The 14,924-nt window shown below is 48.7% G+C and overlaps 1 protein-coding gene across 2 annotated transcripts in view; it reads left to right on the top strand.

The window, feature by feature from the left end:
* ARNT2 (aryl hydrocarbon receptor nuclear translocator 2) overlaps positions 1 to 14,924 on the top strand; it is a 213,045-nt gene that overhangs the window by 157,268 nt on the left and 40,853 nt on the right. For both annotated transcript variants that reach the window (XM_075345922.1, XM_075345923.1), the window contains one exon: positions 6,307 to 6,458. In XM_075345922.1, coding sequence (XP_075202037.1) covers positions 6,307 to 6,458 — 152 coding nt within the window. The remainder of the gene's footprint in view (positions 1 to 6,306; positions 6,459 to 14,924) is intronic.

Below are 14,924 nucleotides of genomic sequence, written 5' to 3'. Positions count from 1 at the left end.
AGAAAGTTGAATGAAAGGATACTTTGATTTCTGCAATTCGATATCTTATTCCAGAGACATTTTTCTTCATTTGTAAATGAGCTTTTAATATCTATGGGCTGGACACAGATGTCCCTTAGGGGCACTTTGCACACAACGACATCGCAAGCCGATGCTTGTGATGCCGCCCCCGTGATAGCAGCCGTAGCGAACATTATCGTTACGGCAGCTTCACATGGACTCACCTGCCTTGCGACGTCGATCTGGCCGGCGACCCGCCTCCTTATTAAGGGGGCGGGTCGTGCGGCGTCAAAGCGACGTCACACGGCAGGCGGCCAATAGAAGCGGAGGGGCGGAGATGAGCGGGATGTAAAGATCCCGCCCACCTCTGTCCTTCCGCATAGCCGGCGTGAGCTTCAGGACGCAGGTAGGAGATGTTCCTCGCTCCTGCGGCTTCACACACAGCGATGTGTGCTGCCACAGGAACGAGGAACAACATCGCACCTGTCGCAGTCGCGTAATTATGGAATTCCCAGACACTACACCGATGATACGATTACGACGATTTTGCGCTCGTTAATCGTATCATCTAGGATTAACACAATACGATGTCGAGTGCGACGCCGGATGTGCGTCACTTTCGACATGACCCCACCGACATCACACCTGCGATGTCGTAGTGTGCAAAGTGCCCCTTAGAATCTGCCTCTAGAACATATTTTATATGAAAAAGGGCTTTACCAGTGTGAGACTTGTAGTGACTGGCTAACAAAAAGTTGCACTCTGTAGTGCTAAGATATGTTTAACAATGAATATGAGAATATAGACATGCATTACTGCTTTGAAAAACATGTACAAATTGAGATATATAGCACACAAAAATGACCACTTTTATGTGAGCTCAACAGCAAGGCAACCTCTTTTTGTTGGGTCGCTATCAAACTAATGCATCTCTTTGGGTTAAAAAAAAGCTACAATTTATGTGCAGATAGGAACCTGCAAATGGAGAAGTAAAATAGTCTAAGGGTACCGTCACACTTTAGCGACGCAGCAGCGATCCCACCAGCGAGCTGACCTGGTCAGGATCGCTGCTGCGTCGCTACATGGTCGCTGGTGAGCTGTCAAACAGGCAGATCTCACCAGCGACCAGTGACCAGCCCCCAGCCAGCAGCGACGTGCAAGCGATGCTGCGCTTGCACGGAGCCGGCGTCTGGAAGCTGCGGACTCTGGTAACTAAGGTAAACATCGGGTATGGTTACCCGATGTTTACCTTAGTTACCAGCGCACACCGCTTAGCTTAGCGTGTGCAGGGAGCAGGAGCCAGCACTGGCAGCATGAGAGCTGCGGAGGCTGGTAACGAAGGTAAATATCGGGTAACCACCTTGGTTACCCGATGTTTACCTTAGTTACAGCTTACCGCAGGCTGTCAGACGCCGGCTCCTGCTCCCTGCACATTCAGGATTGTTGCTCTCTCGCTGTCACACACAGCGATATGTGCTTATCAGCGGGAGAGCAACAATAAAAAAACGAACCAGGGCTGTGTGTAACGAGCAGCGATCTCACAGCAGGGGCCAGATCGCTGCTCAGTGTCACACACAGCGAGATCGCTAATGAGGTCACAAAAACCGTGACTCAGCAGCGATCTCAGTAGCGATCTCGCTATGTGTGAAGTACCCTTAAGGCTGAAGAGCAGGAGTGCTCAATCAGAAGGCAAGATTCTGTAATCTAAGAAAAAGAGTGATGACACATCCTGCCTTTCTCATGTGAACAGGTGCAAACTGGACATGAAACATAGCAACAAAAAGGAGATCATTGCACTCTGTAGTGCTAAATAGTATAAATTGCATAAATTGTAGGTTTTATAACCCAAAGAGAGGCATTAGTTTGAAATGGACCAAACAAAAAGAGATTACCTCGCCGTTGGCTCTTGGGCTCATTTTTGGTGCTAAATATCTCAATTTTTACATGTTTTATTATAGCAGTATTACATGTTTATATTCTCTTTTTCATTGTTACACATATCTTAGCACTACTGAGTGCAACTGTCTCCTTTTTGTTACTATGTTTCATGTTCCATTTGCACCTATTCACATTAGAAAGGTAGCATGTGCCATCAGTCTTTGTCTTAGATTACAATGTAATGACTGACTGTCTGGTCTCCTGATATATATGTTGTATACTGTTAACGTTCCCTTTAATTTAAAATGTGCTCTGGAGACAGATTCCCAAGGAGATCTGTGTCTGTCCCATAGTTCTTAACAGCTCGTTTACATATTAAGAAAAATGTGGATTTCTCTGGAGCAAGACATCGAAATGCAGATATAAAGATATCAATTTATTCACCTTCCTATGACCTTCATGCCCATATAGATGACTTAGGAGGGTTAATCCCACTGACAGATTCCCTTTAATTCCTTCTTGCCATCTATTTACCGTAGTGCACACTACATTTCTCATAATGCCAGTGTCTCTGCAGAGAAGACAAAACCTCATTACTTTGCTCTTATCTAATGACAGGCAGTGATCCCTGCTTTACCATGATATATACTATAGAGCCTAAAGGCGATCTCGCTAGCGTGCGTACCCGCCCCCGTCGGTTGTGCGTCACGGCCAAATCGCTGCCCGTGGCGCACAACATCGCTCAGACCCGTCACACTACTTACCTGCCTAGTGATGTCGCTGTGACCGGCGAACCACCTCATTTCTAAGGGGGCGGTTCGTTCGTCGTCACAGCGACGTCACTAAGCAGCCGCCCAATAGAAGCGGAGGGGCGGAGATGAGCGGGACGTAACATCCCGCCCACCTCCTTCCTTCCTCATTGCCAGCGGCCGCAGGTAAGGTGAGGTTCCTCGTTCCTGCGGTGTCACACATAGCGATGTGTGCTGCTGCAGCAATGAGGAACAACATCGTACCTGTAGCAGCAACGATATTTGGGAACTGGACAGCGTGTCAATGAGCAACGATAAGGTGAGTATGTTTGCTCATTAGCGGTCGCTCGTATATGTCACACGCAACGACGTCGCTAACGAAGCCGTATGTGCGTCACGAATTCCGTGACCCCAACGACATCACGTTAGCGATGTCGTTGCGTGTAAAGCGGCCTTAAGGCTATGTGCCCACGTTGCGTTGTGTCCCTGCAGAAATTTCCGCAGCGATTTGAACAGCACATGTGCGCTTCAAATCGCTGCAGAAACACTGCATAATGAATGCAGTGAAAAAGCCGATTTCATGCGCTCTGGATGCAGCCCCCACCATAGACAGAGCGGGAGCTGCATCCAAAGCGCACGGAATAAGTGACATGTTGCTTTTTAGAACGCAGCGATTTGGCAGCATGCAAATCGCTGCGTTCTAAAACGCAACGTGCGCATGGATTATGCGCAATCTTCATAGATTGTGCTGGGGACGCAGGACGCATACAGTTACGCTGCAGTGCAATACACAGTGTAACTGCATGCAATACGCACACGTGGGCACAGAGCATCCTGCATGCTGCAGCTGCTGCCTGTATGTCCTGCCTCCTGCTGGTGACAAGTTTCTCCCTGTCCTTTCTTAGTTGTTCATGTTATAGAAATACACTAGATATTTAGCACACGGCACTTATAGAACTGCACAGGCAAATTTTTCATAGACTAGGTTCACACGTGTTTTTGCAGCTTTATTTTTTTTTCTACACAAAAAACGCAGCAATACCTGCTTTATGTAACCAGCTTTTATACTGCCAAGAGAGTAGGTTTTGGCTGCAGAAAAAAACGCAATGTGTGAACATAGCCAAATTCTGCAGATTATTCTATTAACTCATCTCACTATATCACCACTCTGGTATACATGATGCAGAAATTATATCAGGCAGATTTATTTACTAAACTGGCTTTCCCAATAGTACATTATGCTCCTACGCGGCTGTGATGCACATACATTTCCTTTTTTTTGCACTACATCGTCCACTTTACATGGAATACAGGATTTTTGTTATTTGTAACCTCGCTTCTTGCCAATTGTGTTAGACAGTTTAACTTTACATCTGATTGTTTAAGATAGATGCATAGATAGATAAATAATATCCAGATGTTGCATTGTAATAGGACATCTGCTTTGTATAATGCCTTTACACTTACATTGGCATATTTACATGTCCAACTGTGTATGCACAAATATTTTCCGTGCCTGTCAAATGGTACAATCCTCTTCCTGAGAAATAGTTACTTAGTCAAAAATCTAAGTGCACTTGTGTTTAGTAGCCCTAAGGCTATGTCTGCAGGTTCCATCGTAGCGCATGGTTTTATTACATTACCATGTGGATTTGTTTTCATCCGCATGCAGCTCTGTACATGCAACCGGACCCTGACAAATGTCTACACTTGTCTTAAAGGGAATCTGTCACCAGGTTTTTGACACTTAATCTGAGAGCAGCGTAATGTAAAGACAGAGACCCTGATTCCAGCGATGTGTCACTTGTTGGGCTGCTTGCTGTCATTTTGATAAATTTTCATTGTTTTCTTTTCTGCAGATCTAGCAGTTATTTGAATATGCTCATATACAGTGTACACAGAAAACTGCCAATCAGTGGTAGGGGTGGGGTTATATAGAGCTGATGAAGATGCTGGACTACCTGGCAGCACGCCCAGTAGTCCTCTAATGACAATCTACTGCTGATTAATCAGTGACTTTATCAAAACTACACAAAGCAGCCCAGTAAGACACACATCGTGAGAATCAGGATCTCCGTCTCTATATTATGCTTCTCTCATGTTAGGAGGCAAAAAGCTGGTGACAGATTCCCTTTAATAACTAGCAGAAGGCCATTGAGCTACATAAGCCTAGGTTAATACTTAGATTCCCTGTGTGTGACAGTAATGGCCACCTATTAGGCTTGCAGATTTAACCAATTCAATATAAAAGAAACTACATATAATTTTGCTACCAATTTATAGCATAGTTTTGCATCTAATTTTTTGTTCCTTAGTGAGCATAATCAGAAAGAGAGTATCTCTCATTGTGTTAGACATCTAACGAAATTCACCTACTTATTCAATCTCATAATCCGGAAAACAATATTTTTTGCATGAGATAAGGATAAAATTTGGTTTTCATGGAGCATATCGTATATTTAAGGTAGGTTATTAAAGTCAGATCAGTGGGGATCCAACACCCAGCACCCCACCGACCAACTGTTATTAGCTCTGGTGGTGGCTGGACATAAAACATTGGATGGAACTGAGCAGGTACTGACGATCAGCCACTAGACCACACAAATGTGATATCTGAAGGCCTATCCTATGGATAGCTCATTAATAGGATATGCCTGGATAGCCCCTTTAAATGTTCTGTGGCTACAATGCAGAGCCATTGAGGCTCTAACCCTAAAGCCAAACACAGGTAAAGTGTTTTTCCCAAAATATGCAAAGGATAGGGGATAACTTATTAAATGCTTACAGGGGTTGGCCACTACTGTAACAATGATAGCATATCCGTAGGATAGGTCATCAAAGTCTGATCGGCCGGGGTCCGACACCCAGCACCCCCGCTGATCAGCTGTTCTCGGTCCCGGCTGCAGCAGGAAATGCTCAGTTCTGGAGCTGTCCTGTCAACTAATGGCAGCCGTGGCCAGGTACTGCACATCCGCCTCCCATTCAGATCAATAATGGCAGATGTGCAGTACTCGGCCGCGGCTGCAATCAGAAGAGGGGGAAGCTCCAGAACTGAGCATTTCCAGCTCACTACTGCCACTGCGGGGGCCAGGAACAGCTGATCGGCTGGAGAGCGGGGTGTCAGACCCCGGACGATCAGACATAGTCTATCCAAAGGATAAGCCATCAATGTAAAAGTAGTGGACAAACCCTTTATCGTCTAACAACTGGAACAGCCAGTAATCCCAGGAACAGGGCTCTGAATGTCAGGAACCAGGCTGCAGAGGTATGCATACTTATCCTCTACTCCATTTACAGTGTATGGGAGCTCTGGAAATAGACAAGTGCTGTACTTCGATTTATCCGGCAGTCCCATAGACAATGAATGCAACGGGCCAGATCATGTTCTCCTCCGCTGTATTCAAGACTGAGTTTTACAGAGCCGGTTCCCAGGTTCCAGAGGCCTTATTTAGATCACTGGGGGTCCTAGCAGTGTGGGACCCCCAGCGATCCTTAGGTTATGGACTATTACTATTTTGAAAGTATCCTTTTAACAGTACCACCAAAGGTAGATAGGTTACTCCATTATGAAATATACTGTTTTTACAGCGTGACATCCATGTTGGTACTGTCAGTAACATAAGTGAAATATTCTATAGGAGTCGTCTATTCTGTTATAATGTAATATGTCTTCCACCAGGTGGTGAAGCTTAAAGGACAAGTGTTATCAGTGATGTATCGTTTCCACACGAAGACTCGAGACTGGATGCTACTTCGCACCAGTAGCTTCACTTTCCAGAACCCGTACTCTGATGAGATAGAATACATTATCTGCACAAATACCAACGTGAAGTAAGTAGTCTGCAGACAGTCTGCCATCCGTCTCTATCAGTGCATTCCTATAAAATGATTTCATATATAAAATACACTGATGTATATGTGGGATAGATTATAACAGTGTACAAAGATGTACAGTATATCACAAGTGAGTACACCCCTCACATTTTTGTAAATATTTTATTATATCTTTTCATGGGTCAGCACTGCAGATATGACACTATGATACTATGTACAGTAGTCAGTGTACAGCTTGTAGAACAGTGTAAATTTGGTGCCCTCTAACTCAGCACACAGACATTAATGTCAAAACCACTGACAACAAAAGTGAGTACACCCCTAGGTGGAAAAAAAAAATTGTGTCCAATTAACCATTTTCACCTGGTGTCATGTGACTCATTCTCATTAATGTTACAAGATCTCAGGTGTGAATGTGCAGTTAGTGTGTTAAATAGGATCTGAAAAAAAGAATTGTTGCTCTACATAAAGATGGCCTAGGTTATATGAATGGTGGCCAAGACTATACAGCAGTTTAATAAGGCAGGTTCCATTAAGAAAAGTATCACCATGGTCAACCAAAGAAGTTGACTGCACGTGCTGTGTTATGTCCAGAGGTCGTTTTTTCAAATAGACGTACGAGTTCTGCCAGCATTGCTTCAGAGGTTAAGCCTGTCAGTGCTGAGACCAAATGTCTCACACTGTATCACAGTGATCTGCATGGCTATCGTCCCAGAAGGAAGCCTCTTGGAAAGATGATGCACAAAAAAGCCGCAAACAGTTTGCTGAAGATGAGCAGACTAAGGACATTGGTTACTGGAACCATGTCCTGTAGTCTGATGAGACCAAGAGAAACTTATTTGGTTCAGATGGTGTCAAGCATGTGTGGCAACAACCATATGAGGAGTACAAGTGTATCTTGCCTACAGTCCAGCATGGTGGGGGGAGTGTCATGGTTTGGGGCTGCACAAGTGCTGCTGACTGTGGGGAGCTACAGTTCAGTGAGGTAACTGTGGGACCTCTTTAAACGGAAGGTGGAAGAGTGCAAAGTCTCTAACATCCACCAGCTCCGTGATGTCGTCATGGATGCGTTAGGGTATGTTCACATGTGGCATCTTTTCTTCATCGTTCCTTATGGGAGACCCAGACCATGGGTGTATAGCTTCTGCCTCCGGAGGACACACAAAGTACTACACTCAAACGTGTAGCTCCTCCCTCCTAGCATATACACCCCCTGGTAGCCAGTCCTAGCCAGTTTCAATGCTTTGTGTTCAGGAGGCACACACACACATGCATTCTCTGATTTTTTATTTTTTTTTGGATTTCAAAGATTTGGAAGAAAAGCGGGTCCAGTCTGGACTCCCGGCATGTCCCTTCTCACCCCACTGTGTCGGCGGTGCTGTTAAGGTTGACTTTACAAGGCTGGAGCCTTCACATGCCGCGCTCCTTCACCACCCCCTGGGGCTCTGGCTTGAAGTGGGAGCCAACACGGTTCTCACTGCTTTGCAGGAGACCGGTCTCCATCCGCAGCCCTGTTCAGGATCCTGCCGGACGGAGCGTTTAACCCCCCCCCCCCCCCCCCCCAGGGACATGGCCCTGCGTCTCAAAAGCTAAGTATTGAGACGTCTTTACCACAGAAAGTGGTCTTTCCAGGGGTCCCTTGTACTTCATTTATTGGGGGGAGTGTGTTATATGTTTGTGGTAACATTTTACGGCCGGTTCTCCAGTTTTCACTGGAGAACCGCGCCGATGGTGCCTGCACGCTGGCCGCACGTTTAAATCTAGGCCCCGGCTTCGCCTGAGGCCTAGTTTCGGTTTCACTGCCCCTGCATATTAGTTATGCAGAGGGACAGTGTGGCTCCGCCCAGCGGCTGTGCTGCACAGGGAACGGATACTCCTCACTGAGGAGAGATTCCCTCCCCTGTCTACATCATTTGCCTGCTCTCAGAGTAGGCCCCGCCCCCTCTCCTCGCTCCGGTCGCCATTTTTTCAGCGTTCTCACTGTCTGTATAGGCACAGAGATCCCTCATTGTGACAAATGGGGGCCTGGGCTGGGGGACTGGAGAGCACAGAAATGTATGTAAAACGGTCTGGCAGCCACAACCTCCAGTTGTGCAGCTGCTTATGTTCTCTGTTTATTTACTCTGTTGGGGGTCATTCTGGAGATACATTCCCTCACAGAGCCCCCACTTCTGCAGCATGTCTCACATCAGAGCAAGGCTGCAAGACTGTTCTTAATATGCACTGCATGTAGACTGTACTGAGCACATAAACACAGTGATCCCTCAGCCTGGAGGCTCATCAGTGGTCCCTCCAGCTGCTCCGGTGGTGCTGAGCATGCATTAGCCCCCTTTAGGGTGCTTCTGCTGCTACGACTTGCTCAGCAAGCTCTCAGAGGACTCTTCCTCTGGTCTCAGTCCCCGTCCTCCTAAAATGGAGACGCAGGGTCGCCTGTCCTCCCCGTCCCGCAGCTCTGATTTACGAGCTGTCTCACGGGACAAGGAGGATGTCTTTTCTGGGGGCTCGGACGCTACTTAATGTGCCATTGATCTGTCCAAAGGTGATGCAGATGCTAATGATTTGATTGCGTCCATTATATTTGTACTGGACCTCAATCCGCCTGTATCAGGGGTGTATCCCCCTCTGGCAGAAAGGCATCAGTATATCTTACGGAGAACAAGGAGTGTGTTCCTTAACCACTCCAGTTTTCCGCCCACTGGACCATGCCCAGAGCCTGTCCTGACAGACGCTCCCAAAGCGTGGTTCTGATGACTTTTCTCCCTTCCACCACAGGTGGTCAAGGAGTGGGCTCATTCACCAAGGGTGGTCCCTCCGGTGTCTAGTATTTCAGCCCGGATAGTTGTATCAGTGGCTGACAGCAGGGTGCGGAGTGCAGGCAATAAAAAACCCACTGAACCGGGGGGACCAGAGAAGCACAACACATATATGCTCCTCTCTACACACCAAGTGTGCCCCCCGCACCTCCCTATCCCACTGTACATTAATTCTGTACTGGAATCCGCCAGTATCAGAGGAACAACCCTCTCTGGCAAAAAGGCACCAGTTTACCTTGCCTAAGAGAACAATGAGTGTGTTCCTTAACCACTCCAGTTTTCAGGCCACTGTAACCGAGCCCAGGGTCTGCTCTGGCAAACGCTTCCAAAGCGTGGTTCTGATGGCAGTTTTCCCTTTCCACCAGAGGTGGTCAAGGAGCGGGCTCATTCACTTATGGCTTTGCTGTCCGCCAGGTTGTCCTTCTGGCCAAATCTGTATGGAGGCGGCAAGGGCCTCGTTCTCCCCAGCTCTTGCAGCAGTGCGGTTTTTAAAGCCATCTCTGCTTCTCTGGAGGAGATGCATTCCCTCACAGGGACTCTTTGCCCGAAATGGTTGCCTTAACTTCCAGACTTCAGTCTTTTCATCCTATGCCATGTCTGCCATGCTGGAGACTCTCACCGCTCTGCGGTGGCCTCGGCTAATTTCCTCGCTATCCGCAAGCTCTTGTGGCTTCGGAACTGGACGGCGGAGGCTTCTAAAGAAGTTCCTTGCTGGGCTCCCTTTGGATGGGACCAGTCTATTCGGGAACAACTGGATGAAATTATTAAGGAAGCTCTTGGCGGGAAGAGTTCTTCCATGCCACAAACCTAAACCGGACACGAATCAGTCGAGGTTTCGTTCTTTTCGTTCCTCCATCTGATCGTTCTCTAAGCCCTCGGCCTCGTCCACTGGCTCAGCCAAGCGGGGTGGTGGCTCCAAATGGCGCACGAGAAGACCGCAGGAGATGCTGCCACTAAGTCAGCCTCCTCCTGGCTATCTGGCCACGCCAGCAACGTCCTTGGTCGGTGGCAGGCTCTCCCACTTGGCGACGTATGGTTTTAATACGTCTCCGATCAGTGGGTGCGAGATACCATCTCCCACGGCTACAGGATAGAATTCTATCCAGCCCGCCAAACAGATTTTTTCTGCAACTCCCCCCCTGCTCCAAGGCCGCGCCTTCTCACAGGCTGTGGCATTCTTGCAGGCCACTGGAGTAATTGTACCGGTTCCCGACTGGGAACGGTTCTGAGATTTCTGCTTAAATCTATTCCTAGTACCCGAAGAGGGCGATGCCTTCCGAACTGGATCTCAAGCTTCTCAAGCATGTTCAGGTGCGGCATTGTCGCATGGAGTCTCTGCGATCAATCAATGACCCAAGGAGATTTCCTAGCATCCATCGACATCAGAGATGCCTATCTGCATGTGCCAATCGCAGTTTCACACCAGCCTTGGCTACGTTTTGCATTCAGAGTGGTCCAATTCGTGGCTCCTCCCTTGGGGGTAGCCACGGTCCCTCGAGTATTCTCAAGGGCGGGGCAGCTGTGATTGCGGTCCTGCACCTCTAGGGTTTGGCAGTGATCCTTTTGTCCTGGACAGCCTTCTAGTTTGGGCTTCATCCAGTGCAAACTGTTAGCGGAGTGCCTCGCTCACTTTCGCCACTCTAACAATTCGGGTGGTTTGTCATTCTGCCAAGCCCACTCTGACTTCGACCCTGAAGTTCATATTCCCAGGGACGCAATTCGAGACTCTGTCGACACTTGTGAAGCTGCCTTTAGTCAAACAGCAGTACCCCCGCTGGCGGTCGACGTCGGTCCATCAGGCACCTAATGCAGGTGCTGGATCAGATGATGGTGTCAATGGAAGCGATTCCCTTGCCCAGTTCCATCTGCGTCCTCTGCGGCTGGATATTTTCCGCTGTTGGAACAAGCGGACTTCCTCCTTCCACGGGGTGGTGGCTTCGCCACAGACCAGGGGCTCGTTTCAGTGGTGGCTTCGGCCCCTCTGTCTCAGGGACGCTCCTTCCTGGCTCCGTCCCGGGTGATCCTCACCAAGATGCTAGTCTATCCGGCTGGGGAGCAGTATATCTCCACCATGGAGCGCAGGGCACTTGGACTCTGTCCGAATTAGCCCTCTGGATCATCGTGCTGGAAATCAGAGCTGTGTCTCTAGCTCTCTAAGCTTTTCGCCATCTGTTGGCGGCCAGGCACAGTCGAGTCCAGTCAGACAACGCTACAGCGTTTGCCTACATCAACCTCCAGGGCGGGACACTCAGCCGCCTGACAATGTTGGAGGTTCATCGCATTCTTCAGTGGACGGAGGACTCCTAGTCCACCATATCCGCAGCCCACATCTCAGACGTGGGAACCTGGGAGGCAGATTGTCTCAGCCGTCAAACCGTGGCTCCACGATCCTCAGGTTTTTGCGGCAGACGCACTGGTTCAAGTTTGGTCCCAGCTTCGTCTGTCTTACGTGTTTCACTCTCTAGTTCTTGCCCAGAGTCCTGCGCAAGATCAGAAAGGAGGGCCGTCGGGTCATTCTCATTACTCCAGACTGACCCAGGCAAGCTTGGTACCCTGACCTGCTCCGTCTGTCCGTAGAGATGCCATAGCATCTCCCGGACTGTCCAGACCTTCTCTCACGAGGTCCGTCTTTCCGCCAGAACCTGCGGCTCTCAGATTGACGGCGTGGCGTTTGAGTCATGGATCTTGACGACTTCTGGTATCCCTCCTGAAGTCATCTCCACTATGACCCGAGCTCGGAAGTATCCTTGGCTTTTTGGCCTTGCCGACCCTCCTGTCCCTTCTACAGTCCGGTCTGCAGCTAGGACTATCCCTCAATTCCCTTAAGGGACAGGTCTCGGCTCTGTCAGCGTTGTGCCAGCGGCGTATCGCCCGGCTGGTCCAGGTGCGCTCCTTCATGCAGGGCGCATCTCACATCATTCCGCCTTACCGGCGGACTTTGGAGCCCTGGGACCTTAATTCGGTGCTCACGGTTTCCGGAAACCCCCCTTTGAGCCTCTTAGGGAGGTTTCTTTGTTGAGTCTTTCATAGAAAGTGGTCTTTCTAGTGGCCATAACTTCCCTCAAGGGAGTCTCTGTTGTGGCCGCACTCTCTTCGGAGTCCTCCTTCATCAAGACAAGGTGATCCTCCGTCCGACTCCGGACTTTCTCCCTAAGGTGGTTGCTGCTTCCACCTTAATCGGGGCATTTTTCCTGCCTTTCTTTTTTGTCTGTTCATCGCCTTGAAAGAGCGTTGCATACTCTGGATCTGGTGCGGCCGCTCCGGATCTATGTGACTCGCACCGCGTTCTTAGGCGGTGCACCTCTCCTTTGTGCTGACCGCTGGTCAGCGTAAGGGCCTCTCGGCTTTTAAGCCGACCCTGGCTCGTTGGTTTAGGTCGGCCTTTTTTCCGATGCCTACCAGTGTACTCAAGTGCCTCCTGCCGGGGATCAAGGCACATTTGATCAGAGCTGTCGGTCCCTCTTAGGTTTTCAGGCCCAGGCTACGGCTCAGTAGGTCTGTCAGACTGCCACTTGGACTAGTCTGCATACCTTTTCGAAGCACTACCAAGTGCATGCTCTTGCTTCGGCAGATGCGAGCTTGGGCAGACGCATCCTTCAGGCGGCTGTCGCCCATTTGTGAAGTTAGGTTTCGCCTACTTCTCAGTTTTCTGTTTATTCCCACCCATGGACTGCTTTAGAATGTCCCATGGTCTGGGTCTCCCATAAGGAACGATGAAGAAAAAGAGAATTTTGTTACTTACCGTAAATTCTTTTTCTTATAGTTCCGACATGGGAGACCCAGCACCCTCCCTGTTGCCTGTCGGCAGGTTTCTTGTTCCGTCTGTTATCACCGGCTGTTGTTGTAGACAGAGGTTCCGGTTGTTCCGGGTTTTGCTCTGTCTCTACTTGTGGGTGGATGTCCTCCTTTAGCTTTTGCACTAAACTGGCTAGGACTGGCTACCAGGGGGTGTATATGCTAGGAGGGAGGAGCTACACGTTTGAGTGTAGTACTTTGTGTGTCCTCCGGAGGCAGAAGCTATACACCCATGGTCTGGGTCTCCCATGTCGGAACTATAAGAAAAAGGACTTACGGTAAGTAACAAAATTCTCTTTTTTTTTTTACCACAAAGATGTAGCTTTTTTGTCCCAAAAAACACACCAAAAACGCACCATGGCAAAAACACATTTTTTACCGCGTTTTGCCCAATGCGTTTTTCAAATCAAATCTATTGACTGGAAGGGCCCAAAAACGCTGGAAAAACACAAAAGGAATTCCCATGCTGCATCAAAAACACAGCCAAGATGCAGCCAACAACAGATGCCTAGTGTGGACAGCAAAATAGAAATCTCATAGACTTTGGTGGGAGAAGGACATGCAGGCATTTTGGTGCATCTTTGTGACCTCAAATAGGCAGCAAAAGATGCCCAGTGTTAACTTAGCCTTAAAGAGGATCCAGCGGCTCCTGTGAAGCTCCAGAGACCTCCATGCCCAAGAGAGTTATGGCAGTGTTTGAAAATAATGGTGGCCACACAAAAAATATTGACACTTTGTGCCCAATTTTGCCATTTTCACTTAAGGATGTACTCACTTTTGTTGCCATTGGGTTAGACATTAATGGCTGTGTGTTGGGTTTTTTAGAGGGCACCAAATTTACAGTGTTATACAAGCTGTACACTGGCTACTTAACGCTATGTGCGCACACTGCGGATTTGTTTCTCCAGCGAAAAACACACCCAAAAAAAAAGCACCCAAAAAACGCACCCAAAAAACGCATGCGATTTTACCATGGTTCGGTGCGTTTTTGCCTGCAGTTTTGCCCCTGTGTTATGTTAACATTGTCAGAGGCAAAATGCAGGGAAAAACGCAGAAAATAAGTAACATGCTAGTTCTATTTGCTGCAGAAATTCTCAGCACACAGCATTTTGGATTTCTCATAGATTTTGCTGGGGAAGGACTGCATGAATAATATGAACAAGAACCGCACCAATTCTACGGCAAAAAACGCAGTGTGCGCACAGAGCTTTACATTGTATCAAATTGTCATATCTTCAGTGTAAATATTTACAAAATTCTGAGGGGTGTACTCTCTTTTGTGATATACTACCGTGTTTCCCCGATAGTAAGACACCCTCGATAGTAAGACGTAGTGGGGGTTTTGGGGGGGTCGGTTAATGTAAGACGTACCCTGAAAGTAAGACGTAGTAAAAATGTATTTATTTATTTTTTTTCTTCTTTACAGTACAGTTACAGCGGCCGAGCGCTCAGCTGAGTGCCCTGACATGCAGGCGGCCGAGCGCTCAGCTGAGCGCCCTAACATGCCGGCGGCCGAGCGCTCAGCTGAGCGCCCTGACATGCCGCCGGCATGTGACAGCTCTCAGCTGAGCGCCCTGACATGCCGCCGGCATGTGACAGCTCTCAGCTGAGCGCCCTGACATGCCGCCGGCATGTGACAGCTCTCAGCTGAGCGCCCTGACTTGCCGGCGGCAAAGCGCTCAGCTGAGCGCCCTAACATGCCGGCGGCCGAGCGCTCAGCTGAGCGCCCTGACATGCCGGCGGCCGAGCGCTCAGCTGAGCGCCCTGACATGCCGGCGGCAGAGCACTCAGCTGAGAGCTGTCACATGTCTGCGGCCGAGCGCTCAGCTGAACGACCTGACATGCCGGCGGCTTA

This window comes from Anomaloglossus baeobatrachus, chromosome 4 (assembly GCF_048569485.1).
Source record: "Anomaloglossus baeobatrachus isolate aAnoBae1 chromosome 4, aAnoBae1.hap1, whole genome shotgun sequence".
Classification (NCBI taxonomy): Eukaryota; Metazoa; Chordata; class Amphibia; order Anura; family Aromobatidae; genus Anomaloglossus; species Anomaloglossus baeobatrachus.
Note: the sequence above shows the minus strand (reverse complement) of the source record. Positions and strands in the feature narration are given on the sequence as shown.